Here is a 27,086-nt window from a genome sequence, read left to right on the forward strand (position 1 = left end):
CTACAGGAATGGAAAATACCAGCACGGGTGCATGCTCACCATGGCTGTAAGAGGAAGTGATGCCTGCAGTGAGGCTCCCTCAGAACCGCACCCTGACTCGCCTCCGATGGAGCCAGGCTTGTTTCCAGGAGGAGTCCCTGGACCAAAGAGCCTGCCAGCAGCCTGAGCAATCAAGGAGCCTCAACTTGAGTGGGAAGCTGAGCTTTCTGTGGTGAGGATGCTCCCGAGTTGTTTTGGTGAAGAGCAAGCAGAAAATGCATAATAAAATACAGTCCATTTAAAAGACAGGAAGATGACTAAGCTGGTGAATAAGATGCTCTAGACAAAGGACAGGGAGTGGCAGGGCAGAGGAGCTGAAAAAACAGCAGAATTGGGAAAAAAACCCCAGTGCTTTGGAAATTCAAGTTAACATATATGTAGGAGATAAGATGGAAAAAGGTGAGGCAGGTGTTAGGTTCTGGGTAATAAGAACAGAAAGGGACCTTATGAAAGCTAGGTCTGGGTGATTCAGGAAAGAAGATGAGCTTCTGAGAGGCAGTTGGGAATGCAGTCTGAGAGGAACAGGAAATAGTAGGAGGGTGAAAGGTGGACTCCTGTTCTGTAATGGACTTCAATTAGTGGGAAGAATGAGAGGGACGTGACACTATTGCTGGATCAGAAGAGCAGAAGTGCAGTGGATGTTTAGAAGCCTGAAGCTGATTTTCTTATTAAGGCTGTTTTTCTGGAGGTGAGGCTGGAAGGAGACCAGGTAAATGAATGTTACATCCAGCAAGTTATAGAGGGAAAGGATGCAAGAACATTGTGAATGTTGCTGATAGGGTTGGAAGAAGAAAGAAAAGCCAAGAAATGAGTTGGATGGAGTTTGGCTGCACTGTGATGGAAGCAAGAAGGCTGAAAAAGCATGAATACTGCAAAACATGGATGGCACCCAAGTTAAAAAGGGTTTGATGAATATTGCAGACGGAGTGTGGGTAAGAACATTATGGACTTGAAGCTGTTGTGCTTTATGAACTTGAAGCTGTTGTGCTTGCTTTGTAGAAGACAGAATCTGTCCCAAGGTTAATGAATGTTATGGCACATTACCACGACAATCGAAAACTCACGTGAAAGTCCAGAATTCCCTTGTCCAATGAGTTCTACAACAAGCACAGAATGAAAAGGCTTCCTTTCTGCACAGAGTTAAAATCTGAGAGTGAGTCAAGGGCAGATGACACACAGAGACAGGAGGTGGGAAATAGAAAGCATTGCTTATGAGGGAAGATGAGGCTTCCATCAAGCAGTGCCCAAGCCACTGTCAAGGTTTTAGAGGTCAATACAGCAGGCAGAGTTTTAAGGAGAAAATGGAAAGATGTCAGTGAATCAGCTTGGCTAGTGTTGCCAGTAAATTGTTCCTGCAATTGGTAAATGAGTGATACCAGGATTGGAAGATGCTGTGTCGGAAAGTGCAGTGTGATGTAATGGGGCTGCTGGGGGAAGGAAGGCAAAAAGTGGGCTGGGAGGGTTTGTGACAGCATTTTGCATAGTCTGAACATGTGTGCATTTATTAAAGCCAGAATGAAATGCAGAAAGAATATAGGCAATATAGGCTGGTGCTCTGAACTGTGGGGAGGGGTAGAAAAATATGTTTTATAAGCTTTGTTAGAAAGACCTGCACCAAGAAGTGAGAGAGAGCAGGTCACACAGAGGGTGACATTGATGTTACTCAATTGGAGTGAGTGGCAAGGGTACCAGCATTTTGGATCAATTAATGAGGGAAGGGGGATTAGGAAAACACAAGTCTTTTACAGTGATGTAGGGCTTAAAATGAGACATCCACAAAGTGATGCCTGAGAGACTGCTCAATATTTCGTATTTGAACATAAATCTGGAGTTAGAGCACTGTCCAGCAAATAAGAAAACTCCTACAATTCTATTGTCTACAATGATGATGATTTTTTTTTAAGGCCATGCATCTGGTTTTTCTTTTACCACAATTATTGATCTCCTGTTGCAGCAGGGGCACTGATTCAGCCACAGATATAGCACCAGATCACTAACAGGGCTTATTCCCAGAGTTGTTTTAGCAGTACTGCTATGATGAAGTAGATGGGGATGAAGTAATGGGGAAAATTGCACAGTCATGTTGATGCATGCAGCATTAAACCCCATGATGCCTGCCCAGGGAAGGACAAAATTGGTTTTCAAAGTAGATTGAAAACATTAAAAATATAGAAACCATATTTTAAATTGGATTAATTTGAAATATACTGTCACATCAGTTAGCACCGATCTGGAGTGTTTTAACTGTACTGTTGCATATGTTCCTTCATGTACACTCTTGTCCTCAGCTTCTCAGTTTTAAAGCCAGAATGAAATGCAGAAAGGATATAGGCAATATAGGCTGGTGCTCTGAACTGTGGGGAGGGGTAGAAAAATATGTTTTATAAGCTTTGTTAGAAAGACCTGCACCAAGAAGTGAGAGGGTGACATTGATGTTACTCAGTTGGAGTGAGTGGCAAGGGTACCAGCATTTTGGATCAATTAATGAGGGAAGGGGGATTAGGAAAACACAAGTCTTTTACAGTGATGTAGGGCTTAAAATGAGACATCCACAAAGTGATGCCTGAGAGACTGCTCAATATTTCGTATTTGAACATAAATCTGGAGTTAGAGCACTGTCCAGCAAATAAGAAAACTCCTACAATTCTATTGACTACAATGATGATGATTTTTTTTTTAAGGCCATGCATCTGGTTTTTCTTTTACCACAATTATTGATCTCCTGTTGCAGCAGGGGCACTGATTCAGCCACAGATATAGCACCAGATCACTAACAGGGCTTATTCCCAGAGTTGTTTTAGCAGTACTGCTATGATGAAGTAGATGGGGATGAAGTAATGGGGAAAATTGCACAGTCATGTTGATGCATGCAGCATTAAACCCCATGATGCCTGCCCAGGGAAGGACAAAATTGGTTTTCAAAGTAGATTGAAAACATTAAAAATATAGAAACCATATTTTAAATTGGATTAATTTGAAATATACTGTCACATCAGTTAGCACCGATCTGGAGTGTTTTAACTGTACTGTTGCATATGTTCCTTCATGTACACTCTTGTCCTCAGCTTCTCAGTTTTGAAAAATTACTAAAGATAGTCTGGTGAAGTTTTTGCATGTCTGATTTGCCCACCTCAATAACCAAAAAAGGAGAGTTAAATGAAGAATTTGCCAAATGAACTGGCACTTGAATGCTGGTTACTGCATTTCTCGTGTTGCAGTGATTGTTTCACACACATTAATTCTCCTTTGGACTTTGGCTTCTGCACTTAAGTACAGGGTCTGAACTCGACGGGTTGCACAAATGCATAATGAGAAAGTTAATTTCTCCACTAACATGAGGCTGACCGTAGCTCTGCCCTTACCCTGCATTATTTCTGCAGGAAATATCTGCAGGACTATCACTGTGAAACCATTCTGCTTGCTAAGCAAATGTGGAGCAGCACAGACAGGAAGAAGATAAGTAGAAAAAAATGCTAATTTAAATGCTGAAGACCGATTTAACTAACCTTCATTTGTTTTCAAGTTTAAATATTTACTCATTTGCAATATTTGCATGTGCTCTTTCCTGGCCCGCAGCAGTGCACATGTGGCTTGCTCTGGCTCGGTGTGAAGAAGGAGAGGGGTTTGCAGTTCAAGGGGTTCTCTGCCTGCAAGAAACCAAAGGGGGTCACAGCAGAACGCCTGAGCCGCGTGTGCTGTCGCTTCCCTAGTGCCGCTGTGGCGTTCCCGGTGGCCGCAGCTCGCGGCGGGGCGGTGGCACGGGGCCCGGGCGCTGGCTGCCGGCCAGCCCGCAAGTGCAAGGGCTGCAGCTGCCACCGGCCCCTGCCTGCTCCGCTGAAAAACCTGCCAGGCCCCTGAAGGGGAAAAATAGCGGGGGAAAAAAAGAGCAGCTCTTGCACAACTGTGCCAGCACGACCCGGCGCGCCTTCCGCCTCAAAGCAAACAAAAAACAAACTGAAAACGTCCAGCGGAGGATGGCAAAGCCATCCACCACCTGGAATTTTTCATGCGGTCGCTAAAAATACAAACCCTGCAGTATTGCTGTCCTCACATGCGTGGCCTGACCCTGGGGAAGCACACCGGGGAAGTTACAACTGCGATTTTAGGAAGGGAATGTTTGCATTTTTCCGTTGATTTTCATGATTATCTGTAGTTCTAGTGATTATCTGCAAAATAGGGCACGCTGTGTTACCAGTAATACATGTATCCTGTGGCAGTGAGCCAAGGCAGTAATTGAAGGTCAGGGATTGTTTGTCGAGTGCAGTTCAGTGTGCTGCCTGATTCCATAGGGGACTGGCAGTGCCAAAGAACAAAGGCAGCTCTGTTCTGCAAGCTTATAGTATGGCTTGTTTGACAGAGCTCAGGCCCAATTGTGAGAAGAAGCAAACAGTAGCGGAAAACAGTGCTAAAATAATGTGACTACTAAAGCAGCCCTTTTAAAGTGTAGTAGTTTGCAAATGTCAAAAACAAGCTTGGATAGATGCTGATTTTTAAAATTCTTACTTAAAATTTTACCTTTATGTGGCAAATCGGTGTTTTGTTAATAACATACACATATATATTGTAGTAAATTTTGTAAGTAGTAATGATGTAAATGTCACTTTAGGTTGCCTTAGTCTACTTAACATTAACAATTATACCAGTAGCAACTTCCTTGGTTTTTTTTTTTTTTCTTCCAAAAAGTGTTTTACCACTTAGTGGATTTTTCCTGAGGATGTCTTTGAGTGAAACTCTTGGAAATAAGAGTTGCTGAGTTAGTATTCCATGCATAGCTGGTGCAACTTGAGAATTTTTAGCAAAATCCCTCTGTGGTAATGAATTGGTGGTGCTGGGCTGGGTATTAATATTCTTTGTTACTAAGTCGCCGTCTATTAATAAAGCTTTGTCCAAACGGGCAAACTTGCCTGTCCTCCAGACCGTCTTGTGATTTGTATTTTAATAGTGTCTGTCTTGGATATTATTAAGGATTGCCTACTTTGACAATTGCACTACATACCACCCAGCTATCACAGCACCATTAGTTCAAGAGTAGCGTGAAGTATGTTGTGTTCTCTAATAGGCATTTTTCATTTGTTTGCCCTTCCTGAATGAAATAGCTATTAAGTGTCTGGGCTCTTAAGAGAAATGGTAAAACAAAACCTAAAAGTGTACGAGAAAGGGGGGAATCTAGTGGTGGAAGTAGTATGTCTTTGGGAAACTCAGTACTTCTTGGAGGCAATCTAAAATTGCTTTAAAAGTTAAATTGAAGATCATACAAGTACAGAATTAAGTTTGGAAAAATACTTTGTTTATTGATTACTTGGCCAAGTTTGAGTTCCAAGATATTTTCTTGTGTCAGCTATTACTGATAGGTCAAGTTTTATTTCTTAGTGGTGTTGAGGCCTCTGAAGGACCAAATCTGTGAAAGACTGTCTTGCTCACTTAACAAGTGGCCCTATTGCTGTTGAGTAGAGGATAACAAGGCACACCTCTGTTCTAAAGGGGCACAGCAGTGCAAACTGCAGCCCCAAACCTGGAATAAGGCTGTATTTTAGTCTTTGCTACTGCATGACCTCTCTCAGAGCTGTTATTCCCCCCTACCCAGTGAGAGGTGTTCTGGAGAAAAAGGAAGTGAAAGGAAATCAGGTCGGAATGGTGTCACTAAGATGTTTAATTTTTTTCTCTGGAGATAAGGCAGTGCAGCCCTACTGTGGCATGGCTGGGGCAGGAGGTGTGTTGTGGGGGAACCAAGAAGCTTAGTGAGCTGTGTTCTGCTGGTGGTGAGCCCTGAGTGGGTCTGCTGAGGGGCTGTGGCAGGGGTGCCAGAAACCAGAGGAGCAACTGTCCAGTCTGGGTGGTCAGGAATAGATGGAGGCTGCTCAAGGCACTGCTGCCTCTCCACAGCCTTGCTGCCATATAAGGCTGCTCAGCTGCCTTGAGCCAGCTCGGATGGAAGACCACTTAAAAAGGAAAATCAATACAATAAACTGCCTCTGCTAGTGTCCTTTCCAAGCGAAATTCAGGAGTCTTGCAGTTATGTGGTTTGAGCATAGGCTGGGTAGTGTACAAACACCATGTACAGGTAGCCTGGTTCCTGCCCTTGCTCGTGTGCTGTTATGGAAGAAAACCAGCTTGCTGGAGAAAAGCCTGTGGTGGGTAGAAAGCCTTCCAATTCAACTTTAATATTTAGCTGTACCTAAGTATTTTATTTCAGAGCTTAGTATGTTATAGCATTCCAGTACACCTTTAAGCTTACATCATTTGGAATAATTCAAGATGAGAACAGAGATGTAGTCATGCATTGATTTCCCATTATTCTCATACTTTCTTGGCAAATGACACGCCTTGTATTTTTTCCGTGAAGTGAAAAATGTACAGCTGTTTATGTTTAAAGAGACTGGGGAAAACAAATGTCTCTATTGCAACGCTATTGCAACCTCCCTTGTGATTATTTTTTCTTTTTTCTTTTTTTTTTTTTTCTTACTATCCATGTTTATGTATGTGAGCTAAGCTCAAGGAGTGTATTACAGGCGTTTTTGCTAAATTTCTCTCTGGAAATAATTTTCTCATTAGTTAAGTGTCCCCTGAACCTTTTCCCCCTGGACTATTCAGTTGAAGTTTCCATGTGAACCGTAAACAACTAGTCAGTGGCATTAGCTAGTGTTCGGAAGTGTGAAAACATGTGGGGTTTTTGTTTTTTGGGGTTTCTTTTTTTTGGGGGGGGGGCGGGGGTCGTCAGGCAGAAAATAGGTTATATACTAAAAATGAGAAAATGGTGCTTGAGGAGTTTTCCGCGAGCTCCCGGGCCGTGAGCCCCCGCACAGCGAGCACTGCGTGCTGCTGGTGAAGGCTTTGGGCTGCGCAGCCCCGGCGCTGGGGGCAGCGGAGCCGCCCACCGCCCTCTGCTCCGGCTGCTCCTGGACCCAAACCAGGCACTGAGATCATGCCTGACCCGCCCTTCCTTTTTATTGCCTTTTTTTTTTTTTTTTTTCCTTCGGCTGAATGCGGACGAGCTGCAGCCCTGGCTTGCTAACTTTCCAAAGCCCACCCGCGGGAGGCAGAGAGAACAGCTTTCCAAGCCCAGGCTCAGCTTCGCGGGGGGAGGAAGCACTGAGGCTGTAAGCGAAGTTCGAGGTTGTGGCGAGGAGCAGCGGCAGCAGGAGGCTCAAGGCCCCCGGGTGCCTCGGCCGCGCTCCCGAGCCGCCGCCACACGTGTCCCGGGACTCCGCCCCCGCGGGACGTGGCCGCGGGCCGCGCCTGCCGAGCGCCGCCTCTTCCCGCGGCGTGCTCTCCTCGCCCGACGCTCAACTCGGTGCTTCCCCGCCCGGCTCCTCCCGCCCCGGCACCGCGCACTGCGCGCCCGCCCTTATGTAAGCGGCGGCATCGGCAGCGCGCCATGACCCAGCAGCGGGGACGCGCCGGGGCCTCCGCAGAGCGCACAGCTGCGCGATAGTCCGCGCCGGCTCCACAAAGGGCGGGCGGTGAGTCGCCGTCGTCCTCCTCTTCCTCTTCTCCCTCCCCGCCGCCTCCTCCTCCGGCCCCGCAGTCTCCGCCCCCGGCACGGCCGCCCGGCCCGACCCGGAAGCGGCGCGGTGAGAACCATTTTCCTTGTGAGTTCAAAGGCGGAGGCGGGCGCGGAGGTCCCACGGGCTGGGCCGCCGGGCGAGGTGCGTACCGGCCGACGGGGCGGGGGGAGTGGGACAATCCGCCGCTGTGGTTCGGGGGGGCGGGGGGCGCCTCCGCGCCTTCCCCCGCGGGATACATACCCGCGCGGACACTTTACTTTGCGACGGGCGCCTTTGTTTGCCCTCCGAGGCTGCTGGGGCGGAACGGGCCGCGCCCCCGGCCCGCGGGGCTGTCGCGGCCCTCAACCCCTCTCCTCTCCCTGCGGAGCGCGGAGCGGCGCACGTGACGAACGGGCTCCCGCGGGGGCGCGCGCGGCGCGGCACGCGGCCGGCGACGGCGGCTTTGTGCGCGACCCGGCGGGGACGAGAGCGCGGCGACCCCGGGACAGCGTGAGTACCGGGCACCTCCTGCACCCGCGGGGCCGCGCAGGGCGGCCTGCACCCCTGGGAAACGGGAGAAAAGGAGTTCTGGAAAAAAAAAAAAAGGGGGTTTTGTGCTTTTTTTTTTTTTCTTTTTCGGTTAAGTTTATGCCGTTAAGGCGGGGTGCGGGAGCGGCAGGACTCGGTGCCGGCCGTTAACGGCACGGACCCCGCCGTTAGAACAGCCGTGGGCGCCGTTGGTGCGCCCTGCCATGCGGCAGCTCCGGCGGGCAGCGGGCCCGGCTGGCGCTGCCTTCTCCCCGCGTCCCGACGGGTACTTCCTTCTGCCCCCCCCGCCGAAGGGCTGCGAGAGTTCCGCCCGGAATAACGCCTTGGCTGGAAACGGCCGCTTCCGTAGGGATTGCAGGCAGGGTAATCCGCGAATGAGGAAACCCCGTGCTCGATTTTAACGTCAGATCTGCTTTGCTGATTGTCCGCTCTTTTCCACTTGGTAATTCTGCCTTTGAGTACAAACCATGGCAACAAACAGGCGTTGGAAGAGAGCTACAGCTGTTTCGAATGATTAAGTGTCATAAGGAAAAGGTGCCGGTGTTTGCGCTATTGCAGACTAAACAGCAAGGCTAGAGAACAATATGTGGAAAAGTTTACTGAATAGCAAGTAAAAATTAGGTTTAATTAATCTTTTCAATTTTTGTGCTTTAAAGAGGAAGAAGTATAGAATGTAGATGTTTAGTGTAAGAGTAGCTTTCTAAATTACATTATTAACTCTTTAAAAGTCTGATCGGTTTACGGCATAAATTCCTCTAGAAAGATTTTTTTAACAGGGGTCACTGCGGTACGCGTGCATTGTAGGATGTGTGGGGAGCAGGCTTGCGGCGCAGAGTGCCCAGCTAAGCAGGCTGTGAGCTCCGGCGAGGCAGCTGAGGCAGTGCTACGTGCGGGATGAGCTGGGCAGCAGCTGCGAGCTCAGCTGTAACCCGAGCGTTTGCTGCATTGAGCCTTCTGGGTGTCACAGCCTGGCAGCGGCCAGGCTGCAGCAGTCGAGGTGCAGCGGCTTCTGGAGCCCTGGCCGGTGCCAGGGAGCTGCCTGCTCGCATGCTGGAGGCAGGTTACCCCCACTCCAGCTGCTTCATTGCACTAGGCAGAGGTAAAAATGCACCGTGTGCTTGCTTGCTACTCCTTCCGTGGGAAAGTGGGTCCTGTGATTGCTATGGGAGTTTTGGAAAGATAAATAAAGGGTTGACTTGTGTTATTGGGCATAAGAAAAGGCAATCACTGAGTAATTTGCTGTTACTGGTATTTGGTGAATGCTGTTGAATGGTTCTGTGATTGTTTGCTGTGAAGTGATGCTAATTTATGTCTTCTGAAAAATTATGTGAATTTCCAGAAGGTCCAGAATCCAATTCTCAGACTCAGTGCTGTGCCAGCTGCCTCTTGTAGGCAGGTTATTTCTGGCATGAGCTGGGGTAAAATCATGGTGAGGGGGCAGAGTAAGAAGCACCTTTATTCAGCATCAGGGAGCTTGTTAGCAAAGGAGCCAAAGGGAGTGTGTGGGTGTTCATGGAGCTCCCTTTGGCTAAGCAGGGAAATCTGGTGGGGGGTGAAAGTGGGAATTTTTTTTGTTGTTTTAAGCATCCAGTTAGAATAGTGGTAAAGCCAGATATCACTTAAAATTGAGTGCTTGAGTCCTCTACTCAGTTGTGGTCTTTCGGGAATTGGGTTAACATATAAAGCTTCTTTTACAAGCTACAGGTTTCAAAGGGAGCCTTTAATTTACAGAGGTTTAGTTTTTCCTGATTTCTGCCAGTATGCTTGGTTGTCCTTAAAGTTGTCCTCCACTTTGGGAATGGAAAGAGATGCTCCATCTGCAAGGAGCTTTTCCTCTGAAAATCTGCAAGGAGCTTGTTGGACCTTCTTACATATATTTTCATGTCATTACATGCCTCATGCTTACCTCTAATATCTGACTCTTGCCTGCTGTGCTCTCAGTCTGTTTTTCTTTGGGCATGTGTGATGTGTAGTGTGAAATTCAGTTATGTCTTCCATTTAAAGTTTTTCAAATCCCTAACCTATCCCAGGCTGGGTGTCTCCTTGGTGGCCTGCCTATCTCGTGGAACTGATGGAGTCTGGACTTTGCTTTTCCAAGAAGGCGTTTACTTAAGGGTGGTGTTTTGTTGTTGATAGTGGGAATGTTTTTTAAAAATCTCGAGTCATGTGCAGCTGAGTGGCTATGTGCACAGGAGGAGGTCTGTGACATGGCATGGTTTTGCTTTATTTATTTACATATTTTTCCTCTGTGCTTGTGGGATAGCCTGCATCCTCCACATGAGTATTTTGGGGGCGTTGACCTGTCTAGAGGCATAGATCTATGAAAGTATGGGAGAAGGCATTACGTTTCTCTTCTCAGAATAATCACACTCACAGATCTATATTTGGAACTAGTTCTTTTAATACCAGTAGGAAGATAAACCAGTGGCTCACATGTACCTTAATCTGTAGTGTTGTCTGAATCCTGAATGATAACTGCAAGGCACATTCCACACAGTTTCGTTTTAGCTGATGATGTGGTATGTCCTGTTGTTTGTAGTCGGAAACTCATTTATTGACCTGAATAATAGCTCAGAAAGTTAGAAAGAAGGCAGTGTGGGAAAAGTAGAACAGTGTGAGGGAAGACATGGGGGCAGTTAAAGAGCTGAAGGACTACAACATTGCCTTTTCCTAAGAAAAATCTGCTTGTGAGTTTATACACTCAACACTTCACAATTTCATGATGTGAACTCCACCCTCTCTTAACCATTAGCAATACAAGATCCATTATAGGAAAGTGATGCAAGAGCTAAGGCCCTTTCTTAGCTAATAGAGGTTAAATAATTATTTACTATTTGGACTCTGTAGCTGCAATATTATCATATACTCTTGCTCCTCCAGCCCTTTCATCTGGTTACGTATTGGAGAGATGACTGACTGGTGGAGAGGTTTGGCTTTTTTCCTTCCTTGTCTGAGAAAGAGTAGCAGCTGAAGTGAAACCTTAAATAAAATGGAAACAAGAATGCTGTGCATTCAGTTGGAGCATTTGTGGAGTTTGATAGATGTATTAGAAAGTATAATGTATCTCCCATGAAGAATTCTCTCATTTGTTTAGTAAGTGCCAGAGCTGAAGCTCCAGAGACACTTGGGTTATATTTAGCCTAATCGAGAGGCAACACCTTTGAAAGTAGGTAATGAAGCCTGATAAAACCTTGAGTGCTCTCTTACGAGCTGCCTGCAGACTGGCTGAGGGCAGGTCGCTGGCTCTGCTGCTGCCCTGCTTAGTGGCTTTTGTCAAGTTATGGGATTGCTTCGTGCCTCAGTTTCCCCATCTGTAAATAGGTCGTGGTGATCCTGCCTTCCCTTGTAAGTACTTGGGGTCTGTTGCTGCGGGATGCTGCATGTGAGCTGTGATAGCAGCATTTTACAGATGTTGGCAACATTTGCACAGTGCTCCGTGTGGTTTGACCTGCCCTTGTTTTCTCCTCTTCGTCTTTTTCTCCTGCATTTTAAATTTAGAATCTGTCTCAAAGGGCTTTTTTCTTTTCCTGTTTTCCCTCGTTATTATTTTTTTGTCCTATAAAATAACTTTCCTCTTATTTTTTTCTGTCCCTCCATGTTTTTTCCCCTAGCATCCTGCATGTTCTTTCTGCCAGTCATTTCTTTTGTTCACAGATGTCTTCCTCTTGCTGTTCCTGTCTGTCCTCAGAGCAGCATTTCTCTCCCCTTCATCCGCTGGGATTTCCTTTTCACCTGACTCATCCCCAGTAGGTACATCCCTGGGCTCTCTCTCCTTGTGCTTCTGTTCCAGGAAACCCAGCCAGCAGGGAAGGCTTTGCCTGCTTGTCCCCTCTCAGGGGAGATCACTGGAGGCATGGCGCCCTCCCTGCTCGCCTGCTGCATCCTGCTGTGCCTGGATCAGGGCAGTGGCTTTGGGCAAACACCGTACCAGGGTGTCGACCTGCTCCCTTTTCTCTGTGCCTGGCTTTTGCAGCAGAGCTGGGAGATTCTTGCTTCCTCCAGCAGCGAGGGTCGCAGCACCTTGTTGCTTTGGCAGCCCGCGGGGTGAATGAGGAAGGCTCCTGCCCTGTGCGAACGCCCGTGCCGGCGCTGTGGGCTCGGAGGCGCTGCGCTGGAGCAGCCGCTTGCTGCAGGGAGGAGCGGCTGCGGGGGCGGCAGGAGCAGAGGCAGAGCAGTTCAGAGATGGGCAGGGAAATGAGATGGTTGACTTGAGGCAAGGTGAACGATTTCAGAACAGGAAGAGGGGGGAGGGATTTCTCTGCAGTCTGCTTCCACTTGAGCTGTCCTTAGTATAATCACTGCTGTGCTAGCTGGTCCTGCAGGCAGGGAGAGAGGCTCTGCGGGCTGAGCTGTGTGTTTAGGATGGAATGGTGCTCCTGCACTTGGAGCTTCTGTGGTAAACAATCTTGCTCAAGCATAGTCAAGGAGAGGAAGAATGTATGTAGGAAGAATGTAGTTCTCTTTTCTAGCTGGTTTTCCACCAACTGCACAAAGGATTTTGTGTTCTGTCGGTTTTTTCCTTTCTTGTATAATTAGTGACTGTTATTCTGTTTTAGCTTGTTTTAATGAAAGAACATGTCAGTATTTATACAGTTTTGGGGGTTTGATTTGCTGAGGGGTTTTTTCAGTTGCCTAAATTTCTCTTTTTTCCTTGACAGACATTCAAGCCCTTGGTTGGAAAAAGTGTATACAATTCAATTACTGCAGTAGAATTCCTTGTGGACAAACAGCTGGATTTCATAACTGAAGATAGTGCCTTTCAGCCCTATCAGGTAGGAAATTTGATCAGTGTATAAATACGATCCATTTAATTTATTTAAAAGCCGTGATTTTACTATTGTTGGAGTGCATTTTATGTTAAAGTTCTGTGTTACAGGAACAATTTCCTATTGGTTAATAGCAGAGATTGCCCCTTGTTCTGTGGAAGATTATATTGGGTACTCTATTATTCTAGTTAATCTGATCATGTCGAGGTGTACTGTGCCATGAATATTACGGTAGCACCTTCAGATAAAATACCTGACCCCTTTAAAGGTTAACCAGTACCATTAATTGTAGAGCAGATAGAAGATAGTAATCCCTCCTTCTGAAGCTTTCATTTCCAGGTCTTTGCGTGATGACAGTGATATTCCACTTACTGATTTTTGGTTCCCTTGGGAAATGAATAACAGAAAATGTTAATATCTTAAAAAAGAAACACTCTTCTTACTGTTGCCTGCTAAAATTTCCCATATCCTTGATTTTAATGCCTCTCCATTAATTAGAAACACATTAATATATTAATGTGTGTGTATTTAAAGAACAAGAGAATTAGTGATTCCCCCCTTGCTGCTTCAGAAGAAGGTCTAAAAATCTCTCTATGATAAATAGAAAAATACTTCAATTTGTGCTGAACTGATTGCAATTACAATAGCCATAAATTCTTCCTTATGGCTTGGATGGTACACTGTGGTGATACAGAAATAGTACTTAGAGGCTTGGAATAACAGATGGCCCTGAATAAATGCTATGTAATTTTGTCCTGACACCCCTTCTTCCCTCCTGCTTCACCAAGATGTTTTTTTCCCTCAATGCCAAATACAGAGCTAGAAAAAGAGAGTGGCTGAGAGAGAATCCTGGGGAAAGGGAGAGGGAGGTTCAGTTCATGGAAGGGCTGGTGCTTTTGTGTGTCTGTGGTAGGGAAGCCAAACGAGTTGAACACTTCTCATCAGGGTGAGGTTACATGTTATGACTCGAGCTGCTAGAACAGTTTGGCTCTGCTGCAGACAGCAGCTCCCACTCTCAGACCCTGCACTAGAGCCTTCAGTCTTCTAAATCAGCACAGCCTTGATTTTGGAGCACGGGAGGGGGGGACACGGCGCGGGGGAAAAGCCTGTGATGTTGATGAGCTGAGCTGGATTAGCCCAGGGTGCATCCAGTGCTGCAGCTTCCTCCACGGAGGGGGTCAGGATGACGCAACACAGAGTGGGATATCCTCCTTTGGCAGCAGCGACCTCTTAAATCAGCTGAGCCATGAAGTGTAAATTCACCCTCGGAGTCCAGCCGCAATCTTCCCGATTCATTTTACAAAGCAAATACTGGCGCTACTGTCTGTCCTTTGCCTGAAATCTGTCAAGATCATGTGTCTGGTAATGCTCATTCCAGTAACAGTAATCAATCTCCTTTTGGCACTGGATCATTTCTGATCTGAACAAAGCAAACGGAACATAGGAGGACTGCCTTTTGTTGAACAATGCCATTGCCAGGCAGTGACACAGCGATGTTCTATGCATTTTAGGCCCTCCAAAGAATATTAACAGATAAGGCATTAGACTTGGAAGTACCTTAATTTGGGAAGGTGCATTCAGATTGAAGGTGTCATTTTATAAAATATGTCATTTGAACAGACAAAATATGTCATACTGTCTTGATCAGTAATACGAAATTAGCAGTGTTGGCGACTTCACTTCTCAAAGACATATTCACCAAAAATCGCTACAAAGCAGTAGCTTCTTGAAAATAGTTCCAGAGATAGGCTTGTTCTCCCTAACTGTTGGCCTCTATTTTTGACACACAGAGGGCAGTTCTGTGTTACATCAGGCTGTTTCCTCCTCTCATGGAGCAAATAGTTACCTATTGAAACCTGAGATATGAGGGCTGTTGATCTGTATCCATCATGAGTAGTTTGGTGACAAGATACTTAAATTGTTTATTTTAACATTACGAGACCTTTCCTGACAGAGATGCCTCTAAGTTCTAAGGCACCCAGAATTTGCGTTTTAACTGGATATTGCTTGGAGATTGAGTGTAGCAGCATAAAACAGCATTGTGCTCACTGATGAATAGTGCAAAGATTTCTTTATTTGAATGGTTATAAAAAGCTTGAGAAATGTTTTTCATAGGAATATCTCTTCACAGGGCTGGCAATATCTCAGTGCCAACTTTTACAAGTTAATTGTACAGATAAGAACTTTACTGAATGATCATGTCTTCAAGAGAATAGAAACTATATGTACTAACAGTATGTTAGACAGAAATATTAGCTTTATTACTGAGAATTATTTTCTGCACAAAGATAGCTGAAGTGAGAGGATTGTTTCTATTCTTTTTGCTTGCTGTTTTCTGTTAATGCTAGAAATCACATTCCTAGCCATTAGTCACTTAATGTAAGGTAGTTTGTACTTGTATGTTTTTTTGAAAGACCTCCCTTTTCTTTGCCATAATACCAGGTCATAGAGAAATCTTTGGCAAACTTCCTGTTACTATCTCCTTTGCAAAAAAATGGTGGTTTTGCTCCCTTGTTTAGTCTGGAAAAGCATTGATCTGCTTGTGAGCAGAAGACAGAACTGAGGAATAATTCTTTGCAGGGATGAGTTAACTTTGAGTCTTCTGAAACGTGTTTAGTTTTTTGTTTAAGCTCTCATGGCTGCACATTTTCAATATGAAGTCCTTAGAGACCATGTTGACCTAAACACTTTTTTTATTGCATTTTGCTGTTAGTGCCTAAAATTCCAGTATCTTCCTGCCAAAAGAAACAAAGTTTGAATTTGTGTGGGAAGACTCCATTTCACTTCAGATACAATTCTTAACTACTGACTAATTTTTCCCATCATTGCATAGACTCCTAATGCTGGTAATGGGCAGCAGACGAGTATTTGGTATGAATTCTGCTCACATCAGTTCTCATCAAGAAACAGTGGTGTTTCACATAACTATTGGGCCAAAAGGCTTCATGAACAAGGTGCTGCTGTCCAGTGTATAGGTGACAACTGCTCAAAGCAGAGAAAACAGCACACTTGGCATCCTTTCAGACTTGGCAGGAAAAACAAAGTTTGAGTAGGCAAAGAACTAAATTACTGTCGTTACCAGAAGTGGTTCTTCCAGAACAAGATTAAAGAGACTTTGGCTGGACTTCTGGGGAATTGTGACCCATGCATTCCCATGCCATGTCTGCTCTTTGCATAAATAAACATGTTTCAATTGTTAAGAGATTCAGTGACCTTGCTGAGGGCTAGATGAATATCGTTAGTAAAAGTAGGGTATGCTGCTGCATTGTGTGAGCCCACTTCCATGTCTTCACAAGGTTTGCTATACCAACTGTAACACTTGCCAGTGAATTTGTTCTTTACTGCTAAATGTGCATGTGGTTCTTCTTTTGCCTTTTGTGTGTACTGCTTAGAATCCTGCCTTTCTCTTTAGAAATTGTTTGGATTCTGTATGTGTGGTGTCTTAAACACCAACCTACGACTTGTTTCCGGTGGCTTTTATCTCTGTTGTTTCATGGAGGATGTAAACTGTATTATTCTCTATGTGAAACTTGTGTGTGACTGAGTGACTCATTCATTAATCTGGGATGGTCAGACCATTTAGTCATGTAGTTCTTTTTATGGTGGTGATGAGGGGGATCTTGAGGATAAAGCAGATGTGAAGGTTTGCTGTGGTAGTTTGCTTAGCAGTGGAATGAAAATTCTGTCCTTTGCAGGAAACAGACATGAAGTTTACAACATGCATTTTTTGTATCAGATTAGTATCTGTAGGAAGTTTAGTCTTGAAATGGACATGTAGGTTAGGTCTTTAATGTGAATTCCACTTTGCATTTATAATATATCATGTATGTTCTGTGTTTAAAAATTCATTAGTGTAGTGGGTTTAATATTGGCTCTTGGTATAGTCTGAAAATGAACACCTCTTCCAAAAAGCTGTTTTAGGAAAAATTACAGTTAAGTGTACATATACAAGTTGACCTAAATCAGATACTTTGAACTGAAGTGGTTTTCTTTAATAAGTTATTTGTACTGTTCTGTAACATCTATGTGTGTCTGTTTTGTGATACACATATTAAGTTAGGCAGCAGCAAAGCTAATCATGCCTTAATTTGTTTAAGCACTGTCGTTTACTTGAAGGGCTGTAGATGGGGATGTGAAGCATTAAAGCCCAGCATATGGTATGTGTGACCTCATCAGAGTGGTGTTTTTGTCTGGGTGGTGTTTGGCAGTGCCCGTCACGGACACTGTTGGACTGAAGTGTGTGATTCTGCTGTTGCTGGCTGAAGCAGCTGGAGTCAACTGCATTATACTTTGGACAAGCAAACGAAGAATAACAAAAAGTGTTTTATATCGTGGTTTTTTCATAGTAAAATAGGCTTGTGGAAAGATCTGGAAAGACTCTGTTTTGCCTGAAGCAGTGAGTGCATTTCAGCTGTGTCTGGATCGGGCAGAGCAAGGGTGCGTGATTGATTATATACTTCCAAATATGTACATACTGTGTGCGATAATGTATTTCCAAAGGATTTCTGAGCACACAGCACTGGAGCAAATGTGCGCAGTGGAGGCAGGGCAGAATTCAAATGAAGTTCCTTCACAATCATTAAATGTCCTGCAAAGGGTATTTTACCACTTAGGGAGGAAAGTGGAAGGGTGCAGAGTCTTTAAAAAGTCCTCTTGCTTATTTGATTTATAGAAAAAAAATCTTGCTGAGAATGAATATTTATGGTGAGATCTCTCTTCAGCCCTCACACTCTCCTTCAGAACTTTTTTTTTTTTCTGGAAGACAAACATGCTTGCTTGAGTGTTTCAAAATGGTACAGTCTGCCTGTCTACCTCTGTGCTGAAGGTTGCAGATGTAAAGATAGGGCAATGAGAAATCCCCCGTGGGAGGTGTTGCATGAACAGTGATAGGCACCTGTACTTTGCTCATTTTCTAAATGTGTGTGGCACGTCTGAATGCTGGCAGGTCAAATGTCTAACACGCCTTAAAGATTGTTGAAATAATCAACTTTCTCACTAATCATGAAGTAGGTACATCAGATACAGGACCTAATATACACTTATCTTGATTTATTACAAATTCAAGTCATATGTGCCATTAAGAAAGACTTGAGTGAAGGGCCATGGGCAACACCACTGCTCTGCTATTCTGTTCATTGTGGGCAGACGTGGGATATTTGAGACCTGGATGCCTTTGGGTTCTGTGACTTGTTTGTAGGAGCAAGTAAGCTGGGCTTGTATAGTAATGACATGTGCACATAAAAAATTCTTTAAACATCTTGAAACAGGGATAAAATAGTATTTTTCAGTCTGTATTTTAAGCACCCCGTAATTATATGTGCACTCATCTTTCAGACTTCTCTTACTTTAGGCTTCAGGCTTAAAAATAACTACTGCAGCTGAAAATTGCTTTTCCCATAAACTTTTACCTCCACTGATGGGCAGGCAGGAGCTTTTGGGGTTGGTCCCACCCTCTGAGGTTGCCAGAAGCAGCTCGGGAGCTCCGGGTGCTGGGCACAGAGCCTATGCGCTCCCCTCCTGCTTTCGGTTCCTCCACAGACAGCCCAGGCACACGCAGCTTTGTGCATCTTTAACTCCTCTCAGTGTTGTGCTGAAGAACTGTCTCGATTCTTTCCCATGTCTCTGGACCACCCATAAGGAGTCCAGCTGGCTTCCCTGGCAGCCTTGTAAAGAGCGATGGTCTAAACAGCTCGTTACCGACACACGGACGTTGCGGTGTTCGGCTCCAACATGTGGGGAAGCACAAAGCTGGTCCAGCTAGAAGTGGGTCAGATGACTCACCCAGTCCTCACTCCCAGCAACACGTGCAGGACAGGAGAGTTTCATCCCAGTGCTCGCACAAGGAGAGGAATGAGGGAGGAGGGATTGGCACCCGTGATTTGTAGAGTCAGAGGGACAAGTACATCATCTGCCCTAAGCCTGTATTTGTGGTCCTCTTTGAAGAAGAGCTTCTTGTTTGAGAACTTCCTCTGTTTTCTCAAAAGAGGTGGAATAAAATGGCACCTTTCTGTTTTGCCTTGATCTGGTAAGAAGTAAGAGCTTCAGTCACTTTTTTTGTCTCTCAGCAAGGTTTGGCACAGGAGTGGAGTTCTTCAGATCTGCCAAGCCCTAGGGAAGTGAGCAGTGTGGAGGGGAGGCCATCACTCACAGGAGGTGACGCAGCTGCCACAAATAGTGTGGCTCCACCAGTTCAGGTGGAACTGCTGAAGCTGTGGGAAGGTACACAAGGAGGAATGGGGAAAGAGCTGGGAGGTCCTTGGGATAAACTGAGGTTATCCCAATGCAGGTGACACTCAGATCCATAGGAAAACAGTTTTCCTTCCTCGGTCATATTCTTCCTATAATTTCTGAAAAAACCAGTTCAATGATTTGATTTCATTAATCCTACTCTAGGAGGTAGTATTTAAGTAAGTAATTAAAAGACTGGATTTCAGAATGGAAGAGATAGAACAAAACATGCTTCTTCTTTGAAGGTGAATATTAAGTCCTTTTACTGAAGTGTTTTGGTACTTCTGAAAAGCCATGCTTGGGATTACTGAGTTTAAAAATCCATCCAGTGTTTCTGAGTAAAAATTTCCTGTATTTGATCACCAGTGATTACTTTTTCACCAGTAAAAATCCATGGAAAATACCACTCAGGAGTAAGTGAAGGAAGCCTTATTCTTGGTTCTGAGTCCTTAAAATTTCCATTTCATCTATTAAAAATGAAAATTTCAAGTATTTTTCTTGTGTGGTGGTCCTGACCAGCCCTGCTTCTATAATCCAGACTCAGAGTCAGCTCCCAGGGAAGTCTGTTTCACATTATAACCAGTTGCTGCTTTGCCTCTATGTTTTTGGTTTTCCAAGTTGCTCTTTGTTGGGATTGGAAATCCTCGGTGCATTGGGATTAGTGCAAGTAAACTCTTCAGTGTTGCATGGGACTTTGTACCCAGAGCAGGAAGAGAGTAGGCATTCCTGCATTTCAGGTAGGAGGAAACTTGAGTTTCATGAAAATGTGTTCTTACCCAAATTAAGCCTTATCTTGACATGATAACACAAATAGCTCATTTGGTGAAGTGCTCATGGGTTTGTTTGCTTTCGTTCCTCCCTTGGACACAATGTCCCTTTGTTCTGGCTGCCACTCTACACCTTTTTCTTACAGAATGTATTTTTTGAAATTACACTAATAGAAGTAATAATTTGTAGTCAGGGCTTACTGCTTCACAGGAACTGCTCCACAGCCTTCAGCAAGCCACAGTTAGTAGAGACTGAGAGCTATAGCAGTTCCAGGTCTGTACCTAATTCTTTTTCCAGGCCAGACATCTGGGGAGAAACTCAAGTAATTTTATACCAACTTGAATTTTTAAAATTAAAACCAAGTATGAATATTGCTATTTTCTTAGATGTTGGAATAACTTTACCAAGGGCTTGTGGAGGGCTTGGTGTACAGAGCATTATTTATTTTTAACAGTATACTAGTAATTACAGTTATAAAGTCTTCTTACTACTATTGTTTGTAAATACTGAACCCCCCCCCCCCCCTTTAATCTGGCAAACATTTCCTGTCTTTTGAATGGAATGAAAGTTAACTATTCCCTTTCTTCCCCTGTACCTCCTCTACTTGAGTGTATCTGCTAGTATTAATGAGGGTAGTATTTTAATGTTTTTGCTGAGCAAGTGAGTTTGAATTGTAGTAATTTCTGTGCATTTCACTAATTATTACATTTTTTTGTGATTTTAGCTGTGAATTTTAAGCATGCAGTTTAGAAATTATATTTCAAGCATAGAGGCAGGGGTTTTACCCCATTTGAATGTTTTCTTCCCTTTCATTGTCTTATCACCATGTCACACCATTTTGGTATATGGGAGATAAAATCAGGTTAAAGCAGGTTTCAGAATGCATAAGACTTGGTGGCTGAATTATGGTGCTTGACAGGCTTGAGCTTTTTTTCTTCCCCATGTGATGTAGTTCACTTTTGAATTATGTCTTCAATAGGATTTTTTTTGGTTCTACATGCTAGGAGATTTGTCTATGAAAAAATATGGTGAAATAGAAGATCATTGTATCAATTTTAAACTCGGAATAACTTACTTAAGTTTACCCCAGGGAATTTATTGCAGCAATAACTGAAACATCCCTGTTTTCTGATTAGCAATTTAATCTTTCCTCTTTGCAAGACTGCTATTCATCAGTTCTATAAAAGGCATATCCACTGCTTTCTCCAGAGTTGCTGAGAGCTGTGGTGTTAATCCAGCTATGATATATGTCCCAGCTGGTCAGATCTGTTATTTATAGGGAAAATTCCTAAAAAGGCTCCAGCAGGTCATAACGGAGCTCTCTACAGGAAAAAAAGGTAGCGCTGCTTTAAATCCTGTTAGAAATTAACTTTGAAAAGTTCTCTGCAAATACAGTGGTAATTTTAAAATGGGAGAAAAATTAGTTTTATTTTAATCTACTTTCATAATACTAGCATGTGGGCCAACATGTATGTATTTGTATTCTAAGAAACACATTTTCAGATAAATCTGTGAAAGCTGCTTGAAAATAAAACATTAATGTAGTTCAGTGGACTAAAACACTGGGGTTTCAATAACATTTGGATGATATCTGATGTATTCTTTCTGCCTTTAAAAAAAAAAAAAAAGTTAAAATATTTTTGTTGTTTGTAGGGATTAGTCTTCTGCCCATAATCCTCAGGAGTTACAGAGAAAAGGAGCTGGGTGGTTGGAAAGTTGTGTGTTGCCAGAGTTCCTATTTGGTAAATAGGATTGAGGATATGCAGAAGAGACTAGGTAGCTGTGTGATTACTGCTGGATCTAAGCTGGTGGTAGTTCAAATTCCAGAGCAGGGAGTCATTCACAAGAGTGATACACTGGTGGATATCTCTGGGAGGTGGTGTTGATTCTAGGATCTGTCATCACACTGGCACGTATTGGACACTTTTCTGCAGTTTTCTTCTGCAGACTGAATTGAGAGGCCTTTGCTCTTCGCTTCAGTAAGCTCTCAGTAGCCAGTAGTCTTGTCAAAGAATATGGAATTGCTGTGTAATGCAACTGCTAAAAGATTTGATGGAGGTGACTGCTGTGAGTGAAGAGAGGACCTGTCTGGTCAGTCATTTTCTGTGGTGGTGGTGCACAGCCCTCAGCTGCCACTGCCAGCTGCCACAGATAACCTCTGCTGTCCCTCGTGCAAGGAGGATGTGTCTGTTGTAGAGTGGTCAGTGTCTGAGCAGCCCTCTTGGCTTGGCTTGCTTTCTGCTTGCCCAATAGTCCAGACAGCTAGTGACCAACAGAATGTACTTTCTTTTTTTGTTTAAAGACACCTTCATCTATACAGCTTGTCCTTCAGCTGATGTGATTTGGTTCTTGTTGAGAACCTTCTGAAAGCTGTTCACAATTCACAGGGTGTCTGGTTCTCAGTTTAAATTTTAATATCAGTGTACAAAAGAGGTTTCTTCAATCTACTTACTTAGCAGGTCTCCTTGTTAGCATCAACTTCACTCTGCTAATTGCTTGCTTCAGGGAAATGTCTGCACTTTGAGGCTTCTTTTCCCATAGTGGCAGTGAGTTGCTTAGTGACTCAAAGGCTGTTCCAGTATCGCCACATGACTGAGTGGCTTAGGACCAGTACTCCCTCCCTGTTTCTTTTACAATTAGAAAAAACAAAATGCCAAATTAGTACAAGTTGCATATTGCTGAGGTAGATGGTGGTGATAAAAAAGTGGAGCCTGCCCTGAGGAAGCGGAAGGAAATGTGATTCAGTGGAAAATGAAAGAAAAGCAAATGTGTGGCTGTGTCAGCAAAATGAGAGGGAAGGTGGACATGGAGCAGTGTAGTTCATTTGACCTTTATTTGTCTGTATGTGGAGAATATAAGTAGTACAAATGGTCACCACAGTGTTCTAGGTGGAAGCTGAAAGCCCCTCTGTTTTGTGGAGAGGCGCCACTTTTTTTGGGAAGTCTTAGACGCTAAAAGATACCTGACTTCGGGGGAAGAGTTAGCTTTTCTGATCCACATTGTCCTAGCTGCTCAGAGAGTAACATAATTTCTGAGCATAAGGGTCATCTATTTTTTTAAATCTCTATTTTCAAGTGCAAGACTGTTGTAGATGCCACTAGAGCAGCTTTTAGCTTGGTTATTGACAATATTTGTCTAGCTCAGGTTTAGTTTTGCTTATGCATTGGTTGTTGCTTACTTTCCTGCTGGATGTTCATCCTGTCCATGTTCATGCTGTTCTGATTTCCCCTCTGCCTTCCCACACCAGATTGTCATCTACAGATAGAGGAATAATAAACTGACTTGTATAATACAAGTTTTACACTATGCCCATTTCACCCAAGGTATTGATTGTTTTATAGGAAGGCAAATACCTCTGTTGATTTTTGTGTTAGTAAGTTAAAATAGTGGAGAATATTAGACTACAAGTCAGATTTTTTTCCCTCCCTGTGTATTTATGTTCCTAATGTTACTATACCAGTTATGCTTCCAGAACTGAACAAATCAGTGCAATGATGCATCTTCAAGCCTGAAATCAGGACTTGGAGAAGTGTATGTAGCCCTGCTCCCTTGGTTCTCAAACTTGATAACTGAAATTTTAAAAAGTTTTATAGGAAGGCAAATACCCCTTTAGTTAGTATTAGTTTAGTTAGTTAGTAGTGTTAGTAAGTTAAAATAGTGGAGAATATTAGACTACAAGTCAGATTTTTTTCCCTCCCTGTGTATTTATGTTCCTAATGTTACTATACCAGTTATGCTTCCAGAACTGAACAAATCAGTGCAATGATGCATCTTCAAGCCTGAAATCAGGACTTGGAGAAGTGTATGTAGCCCTGCTCCCTTGGTTCTCAAACTTGATAACTGAAATTTTAAAATCAGTTTCAACTCCTGAGGTAAAATGAGGAAGGGAGTAGGAGTGTGTGGGGAGGAGTATTATGCATAGGGAAGAGTGGGGAGCAGCAGAAAAATAGTTGATAGCTTTTCCTGAGAAACGTTAATTTTACTGACAGTTGGAAAATCACTAAATTTGTATCCTCATCTTTTTTCCCCTTGTCATTTTAACTTCCTACTTACAGAAACATAGTCGTTGCTGTTACACACTGAAAATAACCCCTAATCTTTAAATGTTTGTGGTCTGAACTATCTATAAACGTTTGTCCTTGGAACAGAGCATTCAGAGCCCCTTGCTGGGTGGGGATTAGTTATCCCCGTTGTCTGTGCTGGCCCTGCGTGCAGGGCGAGCGTCACTGCCCAGCCCTGCTTTCCCCATGGGGCCGTGCCTCTGCGCACGTGTAAGCAGGGCTGACCTCGCCTCGACTTTGTTTCTGCTTTAGGGGTCAGGGTTGTGCCTTCAAGCTTGACTTAACTGGTTCAGATGTAGCCCAGCAGCTGCCGGGTTTGAATGAGGTAAATTGTGACTGTGCGCTCAGAACAGCAGAAAATAGGTCAAGTGTGGGTTGGGTTTACATAGAAAGCGCTAGCGTCGCCTGGTAAGCCTAAGCCTCTTCTCTCAGCTCAGACAAAGCCGTTTAAGGTAAACTGGGAAGTTACAATCTCCCCAAAAAACTTTCTAGCCTTTCTAGCTTTCCAGCCTTGGTGTTTGTGGGTGGCGTTGCCCCTGGTGAGAAGCGTGGAGCAGGAGGGAGCTTGCCCGGGTCGGGTGGATGCGTTCCCAGAGCCGCCCCCTGTGTGGCTGTGCAGCACGGCCCCGCGGTGCCGGGCTGACCTCCTGCCCGGCAGCTGGGGTGGCCTTTCACTTGTCACAGAGAAATCAGGAATATTCTCCTTACCAGTGGTTTGTGCATGCTGTGTGTCTAGGAGGAAGCTGCAGGAGATCTGTATTTAGACTCGTCTAAATTTGGTCGTTTCCCTCCTAAGTTCTGGTGTGGTCTGTGTGGCAGCCGCAGTGCCTGCCTGGTAATACCCTCAGGGGTGTCAGTTGCTGCCAGTTTTTCTGTGTTTTAGTTGGATTCTTATCTTTTGCCACTGAAAAAAAAAGTCTGGTAGCAGGACAGATGGATACTACCAGTTCGTGGGTGATGTTCTTGTTATGATATTTGGTATTTTGCCTGTCTGCATTTTGTGTGGTTTTTCTCACTCTCATGTCAAGCAGGACAATGTTAAGATTGAAGGTTTGTTAAAAATTACTGTCAGTGAAAGAGATTACAGATCAGTGGTATAATCTCATGTCAGGTGACATAATCAGTGAAAGATGAAAGAAAAGGATTTTGCTGGTTATCAAGAAATGAAAATAAGGAGAGAGTTGTACAGGCCTGCTTTCAAATGAGGTAAAAATTGACATGAATGTGTTTGAGGCTGGGTGCAGGTACAACGTTTCATCTTTTTTTATGGGAGAAAATAATCAGAAATTGGCATTAGGAGACTAGTATAAATTCTCAGCTGTTTAGATTTTGAAAAGTGCTTTTTGCTGCTAGTGTTCTGCTCTCTGAAGACTTGTGGCAATCAGTAGGGAAGTGTTGGCTTGTTTTCACACTGCAGTTCTCATACCTAATCTCTATGCAGCTGAAGTTCAGTGCAGTTGTACAAATGACTTGCTGCAAAAGGAAAAAGAAAAGGTTGGGGTCTGATTTTATAGAAGCTAATATTCACTTATGAAACAAGAACAAAACAGGACACTTGGAGGTTTTCTTTTGCACTGTTTGGATTTAAATGGTCCCTCTACCATTAAAGTCCTGACAAAATACTTATTTCAGTGTGCAATGCACACTGTGTAAACATTGTAAACAGGACTGTCAAGTTGGTTATGTACTAGTTTCATCTAATTCGTGTCCTAAATTATCAGAAAACCTCTAAGCAGCCAGAGGAAGCTATAGTTAATTAAGCCACAGATGGTGAGGACTAATGTGGCGTTGACCTTTGAGAGGACTGCAAAATCTACTTAGTCTTTCTCTGGAAAACACTAGCTGAAATGAGTTCCTACTGATATTAGAGACATGTCCTTGATGCATGAAGCCAAATGCAGAGACGCCATGACCAAGGAATGAGGTTTCCCAAATGAAGGTTTGCAGGTTCCTAATGTGTGATGGGTGTTGAGATGTAGTCTCCAGGACTCTGATTTAAGCCTTTTTAATGCCAAAAGCCACTGTTTTTCTAGGACTAGCTTACCTGGAATGCGTATTGTCAGTTCTCCTCTTCTTCGCTGGCACTGGGGAGTTGGCAGCTGACTGGAGTGTGTGCACTGTCCCATAAGCAGCACACAGGCTCTGACTGGTTGGAGCAGCTACTGGAATCCACTTCTTTGTTCCTCTTTGCTCCAGGGCTTCATCTCTTGAACTCATTTCTGCCTCTCAAGTTTCTGAACGATGACTTGGAAGAGTATTTTAAAATGTTGAGGAAATGTGTTGCTTCAGTAGTTCAGGTCTTGTGGACGAGGTAGCTGTGGAAATATGTAGGCCTTCCAAGCACAGTCATACCTGGCTGCCCAAAATGCAAAAGGAGCTTCTGGTCACTTGAGCCTTTCGGAACACTTTGGATGGTCTTTGGGCAATGGGCAGGTTCAGCATCGCTGGGGATAGCTCTCAGTGTCTTGGACAATATTTTTTTTGTGGATGGAGAGCAAGTAGAAGAATTCTCATTGGGATTTTGACTTGTTTTTCTGTCGGTACTATCTTGAAATTCCTGTTTGATCTCAAAGCAATTTTGAAGCATGGGAAGTGATCTAAGCACTTGTTCACCTGTGACTCGGAATGATAAATTATTTTAAATTATTTTATTATGTCTGAATAAACTCTCTAAAAATGCTTCTCTGAACAAAAATTTCTCCTTCCTGGTTAGACCAGTATGATATCTTAACCTGATGGTGTGGTCTGTGGTTTCAACCTGCTTGTATCATTTTGCACAAGGTTAAAGAACAGATGCACTCAGAAAAGCACATCATCTTTTTGATACTTGGGGAAAATTTCATTCTCTATTCTTCTCAGGACTTCCTTGGAGTCAAACACATCCCCAGCAGGTGAGAATGATCACCTAGAGAGACATGCAGCTGACCCAGATCTTTGGATAATTAAGCGTAAAGTCCAGTCCACCAGAAGTGAATCCCTCTTTTGATGTAGAAAGAAGAAAGAATATCAGCAAAGATGTGAAAAACTAGTCATAGATTGGCAAGCTTCTGGTAGTCACATTGCCTCATGTGACTGTTTTCCAGAAGGGCAGGAGGGGTTATCTCAACCATATTCTTCTAGCCCATAGGTCCTTTGTCTTCTTCCCAGAGTTGCATATAGTCATTTGTGGAGCAAGAGGCACTGCCACTTGA

General features: G+C 44.0%; 1 protein-coding gene across 10 annotated transcripts in view; it reads left to right on the forward strand.

Moving 5' to 3' along the window:
• JMJD1C (jumonji domain containing 1C) overlaps positions 1-27,086 on the forward strand; it is a 161,799-nt gene that overhangs the window by 92,376 nt on the left and 42,337 nt on the right. For 4 of the 10 annotated variants that reach the window (XM_041404712.1, XM_041404702.1, XM_041404707.1 and 1 more), the window contains one exon: positions 12,731-12,844. In XM_041404712.1, the coding sequence (XP_041260646.1) occupies positions 12,731-12,844 (114 nt within the window). Of the gene's footprint in view, positions 1-7,059; positions 7,686-7,707; positions 8,034-12,730; positions 12,845-27,086 lie in introns of those variants that run through there. The other 6 variants (XM_041404705.1, XM_041404708.1, XM_041404710.1 and 3 more) reach the window with 5 other exon arrangements.

Source organism: Onychostruthus taczanowskii, unplaced genomic scaffold (assembly GCF_017590055.1).
Source record: "Onychostruthus taczanowskii isolate IOZ18803 unplaced genomic scaffold, ASM1759005v1 scaffold22, whole genome shotgun sequence".
In the NCBI taxonomy this organism is placed as follows: Eukaryota; Metazoa; Chordata; class Aves; order Passeriformes; family Passeridae; genus Onychostruthus; species Onychostruthus taczanowskii.